At 40.7% G+C, this 16,094-nt stretch overlaps 1 protein-coding gene across 1 annotated transcript; it reads left to right on the top strand.

The window, feature by feature from the left end:
- Positions 1-762: 762 nt before the first annotated feature.
- DHRS9 (dehydrogenase/reductase 9) lies at positions 763-15,267 on the top strand. Its single transcript, XM_050339899.1, has 6 exons — positions 763-875; positions 6,488-6,542; positions 10,598-10,928; positions 12,558-12,816; positions 14,021-14,184; positions 15,017-15,267. The coding sequence occupies exons 1-6, from the start codon at positions 763-765 to the stop codon at positions 15,265-15,267; spliced, it is 1,173 nt and encodes a 390-aa protein (XP_050195856.1).
- Positions 15,268-16,094: the final 827 nt, after the last annotated feature.

The raw sequence follows: 16,094 nt of genomic DNA, 5'->3' as shown, positions 1-16,094 counted from the left end.
AAAACCCACCATAAATTTTAAATGCAAATTATAACTTTTATATCCAAATTAAGTGATTTACCATATTAAAATAAAAGAAATCTTTCAAAAAGACATTTTTCAGAGTGCCTGTCCCACCCTCTGGGCAACTAGCCCCACCTCACCTGTTCTGCCAGAAGCTGGCATGTCCATGTGAGCCTGCCTCTCCCCTGTGCCTCATTTTTCCCCATCATTCTTCAGTGCCACAAAACAAATACCTTTAGGGTTTCTGATCACTCATATCACTCTCCTTCCTGGAAATTACAGAAAAATACAATTTTTCTTGATGAGCCCTTTGGTTTGTGTTTGGTTTTGTGGTTTGTTTTTGGGGTTGTTTGTTTGTTTGGGGGTTTTTTGTGTTTTTTTTTTTTAATTTTATTTTTGGTTTGTGACCCCTATAAAAAATTGTAGGTGGAAGTTTACATTGCAAAGTTGGACCACTGCGGATGGGCACTGGACCTGTCAGTCTCCCTGGAAGGCTGGAGTTAGAAACTAACTGAAAACCTTGTAATTTCAGCACTTCTATTAATTTGACATGAAGTCCAACCCACTGATTAAAGATCACAGAGATCAGTTTAAAAGTCCCACGTTTGTAGACACACCTGTTGCCATGGCAAAAACAGGTTTTTTCCTTCAGTATAGCTAAATTGGCTTTTATTTGTATTTATTGACCAGACTGCGTATCAAGCCAAAACTCTGTTTTGTTTATGTTAATTTACTCATTATAGTTTTTAGTAGGGTGTGATGAAACACAGGTCTGCCTCTTTCTCCAGAGGGGCTCTTCTCAAAGTCTCTCCAACCCTGGGCCCCTGGGTTGCAGATGAGGTACGTGTGGCATGGCTGAGGTCCCAGGACGGGTAGGTGTGGGAGGGCAGGAAGGCAGTGCCTCTGTGCCAAGGAGGGCAGATCTCTGAGAGGCCTCCAGAAGCAAGACTGGCCCTGGCTCTGATGTGCAACAGCCACAGACTACCCAGAGTGCTAGTCAGCTGCAGGGGAAGGGAGGCTGCAAAATCCCAGCAGAGTAAGGGATATTGTAAAGCAAATGGTAATTTTAATAAGTGTTGCAAGAGAAGGAAAGCCAGCCTTTGTGCTGGGTCTGCTATGTGTGTATTCATAAGCCAGGGGAAAAATTTCCTTGTCCTAAAGCAACTCTGAAATACTACACAGGGACTGCAGTTACCTAATCACTTCTTCATATTTTCTTCAATACTGATGCTGCAGAGGAAATTAAGCAATAAAAACTAGCATCTCTCAATTGCAACTTTTGCAACACGCCAGGTAACTTCCAGCCAGCACAAGAAGCTGCATTTCATTAGCATACATATTTACATAAAGTACCATGAGCAGCCACAGGGCTTCCAATAAAAATACTGAACCTCCTATGTCAGAGCAGAAAGCAGATATAAGGAGAAAATAAAAGCACTGATCTTTTTCCTATTATTATGCTTAAAAATTGTCAGGTGTTTGCAATTTCCTTTTAAATTAATTTGCCAGAGGAGAATTTGGCCATACTAAATGCAACTCCATTGCATCTTGCTCTGCAGAGAGGGACTGTCTGTTAGAAATCTCTAAAAAGATCTGTACTCCTTTAAATTTATTTAGAATTACTTTTTTTAGTCAAATGCATTAGGCATCTCCTGTTTTTCAGCCATGAGCATTCATGAAGAAGTGTAACAACTTTTTTTTCTAAGCAGAATTTCCTCCATCATCAATAGTTACTTATAACTTCACTACTGATTCAACTAGAGTATAATCCCAGGTATGCAGGCTCTTCCCAAACATATTTTTTTTAGTATTGATGGTTTTCACTCTGCCTGAGCTTCAGTCCAGCAGATGAAGGGCTCCCACCTGCACCCTTCTTGGCTGTGCTCAGGAACCACAGGCAAACTCCCACAGACTAGCTGGTGCAAATTTATTTCTTGAGAGGCAAAGGAACACCCTGCTTATTGAGAGTCCAGCACTGACAACCAAAGGTTTTAGTAAAATAAAGCATTTTTCCAGGTAGCACTGCTAAAGTATCTACAGTAATGGAACAGGTTCTGGGTCCTGCTTGCCTCGCTTGACCTTTTGTTGCCTGCTGGCCTCAATCTCACTCTTACAACATATCACCAATTCTCATTGCTGCTCAAGAAAGGGAAAAAAAGGGGTAGAGTTTTCCCAAAAATACCATGCTACATTCACAGCTTATTTTACTTGACACTTGACAAGTGTGTGTTTATCACCTTTCATGGAAGAAAATATCACTAGAGGGATGTTTTATACATCTAGTTAGTGGTAGATAAATATTTGGGAATGTGCTTAAAAAGTCAGGCTTATCAATGCATCATTGTCAGAACAGAAATCCAGTTCCCAGAACCTTCACTGGGACTGTTTGCACTAACGTGCTTCTCTGGGTTATGGCACAAGTGCTCAGCATCTCCCATGTTGTGTTACCCAGCTAGGGAACAAATTAAATAAGTTCCACTTAAGAAGTGTGAAGTGCTTTTGTTTTAAAATTTAAATACATGTAATAAAATTTAAATACATGTAATAAATTACTTCTAAGTTATCACTCAATCTATCAAAAGCAAAAATTACATATGAACTCTACTGAATAAGTCTGAATATAATATTTTGGAATACTGCTTGCAGACCATCTGAAAAACAGAAAAGCCACATATCTCTGACCCAGCAAGTCGTGCAAGACAAGATGCTGCTGCTGTTAGTGATGCTAATTGATTTCAGTAGGAGTGGTATTGCAGTTGAGTTTACAAAGGCCCAAAATCCTATGGGCTGGATTCTGCTAATTTTGAGTCTTAAATCTGGTCTATTATGATTTGCCATAGTACCAGTCATACTTAATGCTAAATTCCAATCTCGACCTTTCATCTTTTCATAAAATTGCTTATAACTTGCCAAATTGCCTTTATTTGAAACTGTGATTGGTTTCAGGCCAAAAGTGATTTTTTTCTTCCCATGAAAAACTATGAGTGAGTCAGACCAGCAAAAGTATTCATTCACACAACTCTAACAGCTGACACAAGAGAACTGGTTTGACATATTTTTTCCCCCTCCCATTTCTGAGGAAATGTTTTTCAAATCAATCCAGAGGTTTTTTCCACCCGACTTCACCTCATTTTCTACACATTTCCTGTCGCCCAGTATAGTTGCTCTTTGCCACACCTGATCTTCCCTTACTGCCCTTTGTCCCCAAAAAGCCAACACCACCCCCTCCCAAAAACCTGTGGCAGGGTGAAGACTATGCAAAGGGTGATGGAAAGCACGGTGATAAAACCTGGATGCTGAGAACAAAGCTGAATACTGGGGGACATTCTCATGCAACTCCTTCACATCATTGCCTTCTTGGTCCCTCACTGATTTTCTGTGAAGTATCTCCCATTTCAATTAACTTTAGGTTAAAATTTGCTTCTTGACTTTCTTTCTTGAATTTCCCTGCAGGTCACTGCGGACTTGTCACTAATGCTGGGATTATGGGGCCATCAGCTCCTACACACTTGAATATTGAGCATTTTAGAGAACCAACTGAAGTTAACTGGACTCAAATATGTTACAGTAAAGATGCTCACCTTGACAAAAGAAGAAAAGGGAAGGATAGTAAATGTATTCAGTGTTGTAGGTCGCCTAGCACTTAGTGGTGGAGCCTAGTTTCCTTTCAAAGGATTTAATGTCAGCTTAAAGTATAACACTCACTGTGAGGAAAAACCACCCTTTTTCTTTCCTAAGGCTCATATACTAAAAACTGGTATACATGCAGAATAGCAGCTGATTTACAATCCTGGGACTTGGTATAAATTCGGAAAAGTTTACTTTGGACTTATACTTCTTCTGCCACTTTTGAAACGGTGCAAAGCCTGTTGGATGCACAAGCTGTCCTCAAGTATTATTGCAGTGTAGTTGGTACCCTTATGTGCTGACAACTAAAACATCTGGGTGTGCACAGAGGCCTTATTGCAGAGGAAGCTCTAGTCATGGGAACCGAGATGTCTTTGCAACACTAAGTGATTAGGGAAACAAATAAACTATGAAATGACACCACCTACTCTGATTTTTTATCTTTAGAAATTATGGTTTGGCTGGTTTAATTCAGTCCCTGTCAGACCACTAGTATACCTTCAGCTGCTGCGAGATGCAAGCACTGCAAATGTTAACATTTGGAGGAAAACACAAACAGGATTTGGGACAGGACCCACTAGCTGTAAATATGTTATTTAAATTAGAAATGCAGGGAAAATATCAGCTGCCTAATGTATTATTTTGTATGGAGGACCAAATTCTGTGGACATTTGCTCTCCTGGGACCAGATGCCTTTTACTTAAATGCCAACAACAAAAGCCAGTGACTTCTGGAAATAAGCAAACCACAGTGTGCTCTGTTAAGACCAGCAGAACCTGATCTATTCACAAGACTGTATGAAGCAGGTGAAAACATATTTAGACATACGATTTTAAGGAGCAGAAGGGACTTCTCATGGAAAAGCCCCTTGACTTCCACAAGGTCAGAACACAGTGGAGGACTGCACCCACAGGACCTGGCTTCTGTTTGTTAGAGTCAGCACACAGCTGTGCGCTTCAGAACCTTCCCTTGTGCAGCAGGAACAGCATTAGCTTCTCAGTTTTCACTGGAGAAACAGATTTCCTTCCCTAGTGTTAAGTTTCAAGCAATTTTTCTACATCCTTTCTATGAGTCATTACAAAATACACCTAAGGAATCAATGGGAAATCAGGCAGTCAAGACTGTCTCATGCTAAGCTAACAGAAAACTACATTTAGAGCTCACATTTCACTTGTGGGATGTTCTAAGAGAGTTGTGAAAAAGGGAACTTATTGAGAAAATTCCCCATTTTGATATTTTGTGAGATGCTAAACTGGATCTATTCAGCTTTCTGAAATTACTTTCTGCAGTTCAAAAGTAGTTTGCTAAGAAAAAAAAATCAGTGGTAGAGAAAGAAAACCTCCTTTCCTGTTTTCTCTCCTACATTTGTATGGCAAAGGATTGGTACCCACAATAGTAGGATTCCAGACCTGGCACTGATTGAGCAGTGTCCCCCTGTGACAGGCTTTGCATGCTGGGGGAGTGCTGTTTTGTGGTCATTTCAACCACACTGAAGAGCCTATCATTAGAATCAAGCCAGACAGGGCTAGGCACCTCTACCAGGCTTGTCCTGAAGAGGAAATCTTTGCAAGTCACCTGCTGAATTCCCAAGTCTCCAGCAAGCAGCACACACCTGACTGCCACGAGAATGCTGAAAGTACAGTGACAACCAACACCACAGCTCAGGCTGGTGCGGCACTGAAGAGTGGCAAAAGAAGCAAGAATTTCCAGGCCCAAGCCAAAAGGAGCAAGGAGAGAAACTGGAGGGGGAAGAGCTGCCTACCAAGCAGAGGATGATATAACAACTCTGCAGCTCCTGACAGGGTAGTCAGACCGGGTGTCACCAGCCGGTCTGGGACACGCTGCCATTGCCATGGTCCAATCAATTGTATGGGGCAAGATCACTTCCAGCTCCATCCTACCACCTTGCTTGGTTTCCCAATTTTTAATTTCCTTCTCATTCAGTTAGTTTCAGATCAATTTTTATAAAAAAGCTTATTCGTTCATTCTGCTGTTGACAATGGTCTTTGCCCAAGCTTCCTTGCTTCCTGCAGCATCTGGCACTGCACAGCACTGTGAGTGGAGAGACATGAAGAATGGGGACAAGAAATTCTGCTGCCATGTTTATGCAGTAGTACTCAGAGCTGAATCAGAAGTGCCAACCAGACTCTGGGCCAAGGAGCAAGCAAACAAGCCTCCCACAATCATATGTTAGCATCTGTGCCCATGCAAACTGTAGAGCTTCTGTTTGTAGAATCTGAGGTTTTATTTGAGAAATATTGCAATTGGTTAATTTCTGGTATCAAAAAGCTGCCCCTAAACTACTAAAAATAATTCCATCCCTGAAAGCTTTCACATACAAGAATGTATCTTAAAAAATTAAGTCCTATCAACAATAACTCACTCAGGAGAAAAGGTGCAGGAGAAAAGATAGAGGTCTGAACCAAGCTCTGTTAAGTCGGTGGAAAGACTCCTGCTGCTTTCAAGACAGTGAAGATCAGCTAGTAGATTAGTTCCATCTCAGCTCAGTAGATTAGTTCTCCTTAATAAGTCTTAAAAGTCCTCCAGGCTCTGTAAATAACTATATATAGCCAGCAATTCTTATACAGCATTGGTAGAAGAAGCAGGCATAGAGCATATACAGAAGATTAATACCAAATAAATCCCTAAGGCAGACACATCACAGCACAGAGTAATTATCAACAGCAGGGAAAGGGGCCCTTCTCATCAGCTGATGTGTGGCAGTCAGAAAGTACCACCAGACACAGAATTTACTGTGAGATTCTTTTGGAAACTATCACCATGTGGGTCTTGGTGCACAAGTTTATGAGCAACTTGGGCTGTTTCTACATTCTGACACTGGAAATGACTGCTGAAGGCAACTCCTGAGCACCTGGAGGGGTAGAATGAGCTTGCAGATGTCTCCCCAGAATGTGAGTAGAATTTGTGTCTATTATTACAGCTAAGAGAACAAATTTCTTTTTTTTTCTAGTGCACAGACAAGGGAACATGCAGTCCCTTCCTTTCTGGAGTGATTTAACAATTGTTGCTTATCTAGGCACCTACAATGCCCAAACAAAACGCTAACTTAGAAATGCTCTTTCCAACATCTGGAATCTTTCCTTACTTAAATTTTCAATTACTGTGCCAGTCACCTAAGAGTTCAAAAGGTTTTGTTTTCCTGGGTCTTTTACCGATGCTGTGGTAAAAATCTGAAGTGCAAGCCATAGAAGGAAGATACAATTATGGTGAAAAATCAGCCCCCACTGCACCAGACTACATCCACCTCCCTGCAAAATGCTGTGTAAGAGAGTTTGGAGACGTGTTTCTTTTAAGGTGACATATTAATGAAGATCCTAATTTATCTGTTGACCACTAAACTGAATTATCATACCGACATATTTACCCAGCATACAAAAAAAGCACTCCTTTACCAGCTTTAAATGAAAGTGCAAAGCCCAGCACATGCAGGAATAGCTTACCTAAGCCTGGGAGATGTGATGTGTTTGTGCCTGCATATTTTTTCAATTCATTAACTAAAGACTAGGGGGCTTTTAGTTCTGTCAGGATGACCGATTATTAAAGTTTGTGCTCCCTAGGCTCTGGAGAGCTGTTGGATGATCTCTCAGGTCATTATCTGAAACATCTAAACCTTCTACTAAATGCTACATGAGTGCTGATTCTGAGGAACCACAGTCCTTAATTTCCCCTTGGCAGTTTTTCCTCAGCATGTCTGGCAGGTCACTCCACCCACAGCAGAGCAGTGACTTCTGTAAGTTTGCACTGCCTGCACAGCAGTGGATGAAGGAACCCAAAACACACCCAGACCCCAAACTTTGCCCCAACCTGAGGTTCTTTGGCATGACTACCAAAGCAAACTTGCTGTGGGAGTAAATCAGTAACACTGTCCTTCAATGGGGTCTATGTGCTCCAGCTGCCTTTAGGGCAGAGAAGCAGAGGAACGCTGTACTTTGCAGTCATCTGAGGATCTTAAAGGGCTCTCAATGCTGTCATGCTGCTTTTCTCTAAAATCAATTGCTTTTATAATGGCACTTGTCTAGAAGTAAGAAGCCAAGCTCTATCCCAAGAGTTTTCAATCTGCCAGGCAAATATCAAAGTTTTGATGGAAAGTAGGATTTGCCTTCAGCTATTTACTGGCTACATTATTAATCAGAATTCAACATTTATGAAGATATATCAATACTCTAGAAAATCATGCTGACATTTTCTCTGGAAACACACTCTTGGCCACTCCACACAGCTATTTCAAAATCAATATGCCCCTGGCATACAAGTGGTTTTTTTGGTGCTTTACAATTAGCAAAAAAGAAATATTTTCGATAACACTGTACATTCACACAACTAGATGATTTTCTCGAAAGAAAACTTTAACTGAGACTATTTCTCCTGGTTCTGACCCCAGGCTTCTTCCAGCAGCAAAGACAGTATCTAGCAGAATATGTGGTGGCAGAAGGCAACAGCAGGGCAAAACCCACCATGATGCTCAGGACTGAACTTCTACCAGAGGAGGACCGCTAGTACTCCAGAAAAACTAGGCAGTTAGGAATTACAGGCTTAGTAACACTGGCCCAGGGCTGATAGGGAAAAGACCGGTGGAAATTCCACACACAGAGCTGCCCTCTCAGCTGTCTCCCCTAGAGCCCTTTGTCTGATAGATCTTCTGTGGCAATTATTGCTACCTAAACACAGTGGCTAACACCAACCAGAGCAACTGCAAATGTTTTTCTTACAGAAGGCAGGTAGGCATCCTGGCCACACACTCCAGGACTTCTTCACAGAGCCCAGTTTCAAATTTAACCTTCTTTCCAGTAGCGCAAGTTTACTGCCCACTGCTTCCTCCCTACAGCACAGCCAAGGAAGGAAGATGTGATTTATAGCTCCTGTTTCTAGTTAGGTTAATCTTTTGCCCAAATCTCTAATTATTTTGTTTAATATTGTATTGGCACAAAGGCAAATTGAGTCCTAAAGTTATAGATATCACAGCACTAGCTTGCCAAAGAGCTTGCTGTGATTTATTGGCATGGGGTTACCAGACCCTGCTGATAGTAAATGCTCTTTCTCTTTTTGTCTAGCTCTGCTCCAAATTCTAAATCAGCAATCAAAGGAAATGTCATTGCCTGGCACATCATTGCAAATGGACTGGGGGTATCTATGATCAGCTGCTGCAACATTCTGTTTTCAGACTTTATTTTACAGCGCAGAAGCTTGAATTACCCTCAGTGCTTTCACACAGTTTTAATGGCACTTTGTCAGAGCACACTCCGAGTCCTCTCAGAAAATAAATGTCACCAACAGAGTGAAACATTACAAAGATGATTCCAAAGTGCACACATTCAGGAACACTGCAATCCTTGTCAAACCTAATAGGGGCACTCACAGCAAAAAAAGCCGAGTGTCTAAGTGAAGTACCTGAGCTAGAAGGCCAATTACATCAACTGCAAAACAACTGTGAGATGGGCTGCTAAAATAATCAATGCAAATGCCTCAAAATTCAGTGGAAGCCCTCCTGTAGATTGTAGTGGGAGGAGAAGCAAACTCTTACCTGTATATATTTGCTTAACGTTTTAAAATCAGAGAGGATTAGTCAGTAACTCAGGAGTCCACACTGATGGCTACTGAGAAAATCAATTAAGTAAAATAAGATCATTAAGCAGTAATGAATGTTGTCACTGGTTATCCTTTGTTATCCTATGTACTGACTTAATTATTTAATGAGAGTTCAATATTCATTCACTATCAGATTCTGAGATTCTTTCCATTCCTACTTGGTGAGGTGACAACAAAGTTTAGAATCAGAATAAATCCGGATCAGTCCATGAACTCAGTAGGAATAAGAACAATGCACAGGGTCTACCAAACAGGCCTAATACATTGGTCTTCCTGTAATATTCACATCTAGAGATAGCAAGAATGTTACACAAAAAACAGACTTTAAAAATCTCACATTTTGAAGGTGAAATGTCTGCATCTCTACTCATACATAGGTAACTTGAGCCTAGGTGACTGCTTAGTACCTGCAAAAAAAGTTTCTTTTTAACAGAAAATGCTTATCAGAGTTATATGCTTTAATTAATCATTTTGGTTTAGCTCTTGTACAAACCAAAAATACAAATAGAAAACTAGTAATCAATTATGAAGATTTTAGATGGCAAGAACTGCATTTATCAAAACTGCATTTATCAAAAAATTTCATAATAAACAAACAGTATCCTCCCCAACAGTTAGGAAACCTTGTGTTTCCTCAGTGCCTTTTTTTTGAGGGCAACATCTTCATGCATTTCCACATTTCTTTATACAAACACACTTCCTACATAATATATTCTGCTGTGTATCAGTGTTAAACAGGTAATGAGTGACAGAAGACTCAAGCACTGCCCCAAAGTCTACCTTGTCTGTAGGGCAGAGAGCAGATCACTCATCATCACACAACACAAGTCACACAACAAATTAGTCATCAGATCCACCACCACACCTTGGACTTCTCTGGTGGTTCTCGAGGTCACTCTGCTTCCATGCTACAGATTAGAAAAGCAGCCTGGGTGACATCATACAGGTGGTCAAAGAGAACTGTCCTTTTTCCCAGAGGAATTTCTCTTGCCAGTGTCAGCACAAATAAAGACCAACACCCACAAAAAACCCCAGACACTACTTAGAGAACTGATGCCGTCATCCCTTTCAATCGGAAATGTCCTTAGAGGACAGCGCTAACTAGAAAGATTGGTCAGCAAAGCTTGAAAACAGTGGAAATCTATTGAAAAGAAAGACAGGGAAGGTTTTGCCAAGGCACATATTACTCATGGGTCCCAATCACATTGTGCCCAAGCTTCTACCCCTGCTCTCCCCCAACATATAAGGGCTGCAGCCAGAAACACAGCCCCTTAGAGGAGTTGTGTCTCAGGAAGCTGAAGGGTTGGCTGAGCACATTTGCTTCATTGCACTTCTACATCATTAACTTATTTGCTTGTAGCTTTCATTTTCAGACTCACTGCACATAGCAATTTTGGCTTCCATATTTTCTCTTATAATTTACTGGCTCATCAGAGACAGATACAGAGTGAGAAACCTGAGTGGAAAGCATGTCTTCATAACAGGCTGTGACACTGGACTTGGAAACTCCCTGGCTAAATGGCTTGACAGAAGGGGATTTTGTGTCATTGCTGCATGTGCCTCAGAAAATGAAGGCCAAGAGCTACAGTCCTGCTCTTCACCCTCCCTGAAGACAGTGAATCTGAACTTAGCAGACTCCAACAGCATTGCCAGGGCTGTGGGGTTTGTGACCGAAGAGACAGCTGATAAAGGTAAGTGGCAAGGCAACTTTCCAGAAAAATGATTCAATATAACCAAATCTGGTCTAGCTAAAAGTTCCCTCTCCACTCAGAGGCATTTTTCATCTTACTAGTGAAACACATCCACTTTTCAGTTCTGTCATTTCTTAGTTCAGAGAGATTCCCTCCACCAATGCTTCCCATTGCTTTCACCAACAGGGTGCCTAACAATCTAGTTGCTCAGTCTGTTAAAACCAGATCATTCCCAGGTGTGTTTTTCAGTCTCTTCTCAGTGCAGCTGAAGAATGTCAGTGGAAGGAAGGTGCTAAATGATACCAGAAAGAACTTTCTTGACAGTAAAATCACCCCACTCAATTAAAAATGGTCAGTGCAGGGATTCTGCAGCCCTCCTCTAGTAAGCAGAAGAGGATATTTTTGCATGGCTGAATAAGTCTGACACTTGCATTGTACACAACAATTGGACTGACTGTAACAACTAAACTCAATTTCAGACAGTTTTCTTAGAGTTGTTATATAGGGAGCTCTCACTACTGCTATCATACACCCCTGAGCACTCATGTAAAAGAGGAAGAGTTTGTCCTTGGATACCTATGAAAGGTGTTAAAAAATAAAACTGAAGTGATGGGCTTTGCAAAGGGTGCTAAACAGACCTACATGGTAAATATATTCAACTGAGGCAATATATGTTTCTTTATCTGCAATGATAGCTGAGACTAGACATTGCTAAAGGCAACAAAAGGGGATCACAGCAGTGCAACTACCACCTGTAACACAGTTATACCAAAAATTCAATTGGTTTATGAATTAATTAACTACTTAAACCAGCAAAACATACATCTTCTACCAGTAGGACTTTCTCCTCAAAGCTTGTAAAACACCATTGACCTTGTCATGAATACTGCAGACCATTCTTGAATGGTCTGCAGTATTGAGAGCAAGGTAAACAAAATTATTAGCACTTACTTCCTCCAGCAGGCTTCTGCTTCCAGCTTGTGGAAAGCCACACGTTGTCAGTCAGGACAACCACTGCCGACACTGTCACCTCAGTCTGTGAAACTCTTTATGGAGGCTGAGTGCTGGACTTTCAGCCTTTCCCCCCAGGCACAGGCTGTCCTCAGCAAACTCTTAGAAACGTCACTATTTATCTTAAGTTCCTCAAGTAATTTATAAAGGTAGTAAAGCAGTATTATCAATACACAGTGTTAAGCTAGTATCTTTAGAAGCACTGACTAGTTCTACACATCTGGCTCAGACCTTTAGACCCCAAACCAGAAAATTCAGTTTCTCCACTTTTATGCAGGCTCTTTGATTTTCACAAGAATATAAGTGCATATTAGGAGCCTACATACTTGAGTCATCTGGATAATAAAGTCTGGTATGGTGGCATATATCTCCAACTAAAATAGTTTCCCTTGAATACTTAACCCATGCTCTTTTAGAGTCATTGCCTAAGGCCTTCAGCAAATTTTACCAGGTGCACAGAGTAGATCATACAGGCAAACCCCAGACAACTGTATTAATCTCACTGAGGTTTTTGCAGACTGTGTGCTTGGTTTCCAATGCACTTATAATACTCCAGGTATTATATAATACTCAAGATATTGCCATATACTGAAATAAATGGTATTGCAATCCTCTTAGGGCTTTTTGGCTTGGTGTGCAACGCTGAAGGAACAGCTCCTGTAGCACCCACTGACTGGCTGAGGATTGAAGACTTCCATTCAGTGCTGGATGTCAATCTGCTGGGATTGATTGAAATCACACTCAAGCTTCTGCCGCTTCTGAAAAAAGCTGAGGGAAGAGTGGTCAATTTAATTAATGCCAAAGGCCTCATGGCTTTTGTAGGGGGTGGCTACAGTCTGTCCAAATGGGGCATGGAAGCTTTCTCTGACACCTTACGGTGAGTAGCCAGAAACACATGCATGAATCCAAGAACAGATTCCAGATGTGCTGAGGAAGGGTGACTGTATGTTTGCCCCTCTTGATTTCTCTCTGGAAATCTTGCCTAAAGAGGAGAAGGAAAATAAGATGATGTTCGTCATCAAAGTCTTTGTTTAGGATTTTAGTCTCCGCTACTATGAACAGACTCACCAGGCAACTGAACTAGGAAACATTTTCATATCCTAGACAAGTTGTTAGCATGCAGCTTTCAGGCATGTGAATCCACTGCATACATGAAAGTAAATCAACAGTAATTCCTGACACCCAGAGTTTCCTGGGGAAGCTGTATTTGCCCATACATTTTACTCTAATCTTCACAACAATCTGAATTGGATGATTCCAGACAGCAACCATAGTACCAAAGGTAGTTGTAACTTCAGAAAATTAAGCTGAGCACCCTTCACTGAAGCCAGTTGTTCTGTACTGCCTCTAGAAGACTAAGGCCCAGCCCACTGAGTCAAATCTTCACAAGGACTAGAAAACCTAGTTTCAAACCATTATGAGAACTTAGATAAAGAAAGCAAATAGAAAATAATGGCTAATGTACATGTGGTCCATTCCTTTGTGCACTTTAGGATGCATCTGCCTGGGCCTCTTAAGCTGCGCAGTAAGACAAAGAGGCCACTTGCACCTCAAAGGAGTTGTATTGAAACTCAGAATTACACAGAGGGAACAACATTATAAGAAAACACACTAACCTTTATAGCACTAACATTTAATCATTTAACCATAGCCCTTTAACCATAGGATGGAGAATAAAGATCTAATACAACTGAAAATTTTTGCTTACTTTGACTTTTTCCCAGGCACTTTAATAATCTGTTCCCGTAAACTAAAATGATGGAACAGTATTTGAAATAGTCAAAAGTTTTAGTATGATAATATATGACAAAGATGCAGCTGGCTGCTGCATCCTTTGCATCAGTCCAATATAAACCACACAGAGAGATGTGAATCTACTTGATACTCCTTTTTTTTTAAAATCTCATTTAATTGCCTGCTGTTGTTTGGCAGGACAGGAACACTGCTATGAAGCTAATTTGAACATCTCAAAATAATTCTGACATTTGAAGATAAGAATATTCATTTGTGTGACAAACTTTCCGCTTATGTTTAATAGTCATGCCATTATCGGGTGGTTATTGGAGTTTTTATCCTTCTAGGGTAGAGATGCAGCATTTTGGAGTGAAAGTAAGCATCCTTGAGCATGGTTTCTTTAAGGCAGGAGCTGTTAATTCAGATATCATCGAGAAATACCTCTTCAGACTTTGGAACGGACTGACTCCTGAGATCAGGGACTCCTACGGAGAAAAATACTTTGTTGAATGTAAGTAGAAAAAGAATTGTATGAGAGCTTAGGGGAGATATTATCAACATGTATAAATACCTGAATTGAAGCTGTAAAGACAACAGAGCCAAGCTCTTTTTAGTGCTGTCCAGGTAGGACTCGAGGCAATGGGCACACACTGAAACACAGCATGTTCCTGTTGATCAGGGTTCATACTTTTGGAGTGAGGATGATCAAGGACTGGCACAGGTTACCCAGGGAGGTTGTGGAGTCCCCAGTCTTTTGAGATATTCAAAAGCCATCCAGACATAGTCCCAGGCAACCTGGTCTAGGGGACCCAGCTTGACTAGGGGGGCTTGGTACCAGAGGTCCCTTTCAACTTCAACCAATCTGTGATTCTGTGAACATTTTCTTGTTAACTTTGTTAACACTCACCAAGAACCCCTCACTGCTTGTTCTGGACTATGTGTATGTTAGATGAGGCCTGAACTACTAGTTCACACATAGATTGGTGAGATGTGAGGTCATGCTACCTTCCTTAGTCCCTCAGTACTTAGAGGTAGGATCCCAGGTGGGAATGAATTGCTATGCCCACATGCTCAATTGGTCTGAAAAGTTGTGCTGTGTCACACTGCACTTTCTGTACAGAACATCTGGCTCACAATATGGGCCAGGGAGCTTTTTTGCTTACTGGGCTCCTGGGTATTTTGCAGCCTTTCTGGTCTCTGCTCTGCTGTAGCTGTGCTTCTCCCAGCACTTGAGCCAGTAGTTTAAAGCAAGCCTGAAGCTATAGCCAGACTTTGAATACAAAGAATACTCTCATGGAGAATGCTGTATATAAATGCTTTCAGGTTTATTTTCTTCTTTCCAGATATAAAAGCACAAAGATCTTCAGTCAGAAGACTGTGTGACCATGATATTTCTAGTGTCATAAAATGCATGGAACATGCCCTGATAGCAAAGTACCCCAGGACACGATACAGAGCTGGATGGGATGCAAAGTTCTTTTGGCTGTTTCTCTCCTATGCCCCAACATGTTTATCTGACATGCTGTTGCGTTTGACGTTTCCGGCTCCAGCAGATAGCAGGAGATCAGTTCCTGGAGTTCTAATTAATGTCTAGTATTAAACCAGTATCAGCTCTGCACAAATAAATACTAATACTGTCAAAACTAGATGTCCTCTTTACCAGTTACTAGACTGTTTAAATTCCTTTCAGAAGACACTTTCTCCATCCCCCACCTGTCCTTACCTGAAATTTCTGAGTTTGCAGGTAGGCTTGTAAATCCAGCATGTTTTTGAAGGCCATTTTTTTTGCTCAGAAATGATACCTCTATAGGATCTGCATTCATAAAATATTCAGCTACAAAGCTAGTTGATACTATTCACACAATAAAAAAATTGGAAATAAGGGAAAATAAAATCACGAGAAGAATCAGTTTTTCACGTTGACTTCATCAACACATAGGCTGCTAGTGATCTTGAAATAGAACAATGGTCTTTCAGAACACATATCTTATATATGTACCTTACAGAATGTATGTAGCCAGATTTAGTCATCTATTTCACTGGTAGTTTGCCCATGGTCAAATTCAGGAGTTGATAATCTTCAAAAGCTTCTGAGCACAAGACATGAAGTCAAAAAATAACAAAGCCCAGTTATTGCAACATATTCCAAAAATTACAATTACGGTATTTGACCATGTCTAATCACCTGATTATTCAAATGTGTAGAACAAAAACACAAGCTTTTTTACAGATATGCAATTATGGGGAAAATCAAAACACCATTGTACTATGCAAACAGCATATCCAAACATGTATTTTAAATTTCTTCTTAATATTAGAGAAATTTATGTGGAAAAATACTAAAAATAACATGCATTCACATGTCTTTCACCCTTGGTGTGCTCTGCAAGTTAAAAGTATTGTTATTTCACGTATCAGATG

The sequence above is a fragment of the Myiozetetes cayanensis genome, unplaced genomic scaffold (genome assembly GCF_022539395.1).
Source record: "Myiozetetes cayanensis isolate MyiCay16 unplaced genomic scaffold, myiCay2020 scf9, whole genome shotgun sequence".
NCBI classification, from domain to species: domain Eukaryota; kingdom Metazoa; phylum Chordata; class Aves; order Passeriformes; family Tyrannidae; genus Myiozetetes; species Myiozetetes cayanensis.
The sequence above is the reverse complement of the archived record's forward strand: the minus strand, read 5'-3'. Positions and strand labels throughout refer to the sequence as shown.

Bases quoted from the DNA above. Each gene is read 5' to 3' on its own strand.
- DHRS9 (XM_050339899.1), top strand. From the start codon at position 763: ATGAAACACAGGTCTGCCTCTTTCTCCAGAGGGGCTCTTCTCAAAGTC. The intron at 10,929-12,557 runs GTAAGTGGCAAG...CAATCCTCTTAG, and splicing joins CGAAGAGACAGCTGATAAAG to GGCTTTTTGGCTTGGTGTGC. The intron at 14,185-15,016 runs GTAAGTAGAAAA...TCTTCTTTCCAG, and splicing joins AGAAAAATACTTTGTTGAAT to ATATAAAAGCACAAAGATCT.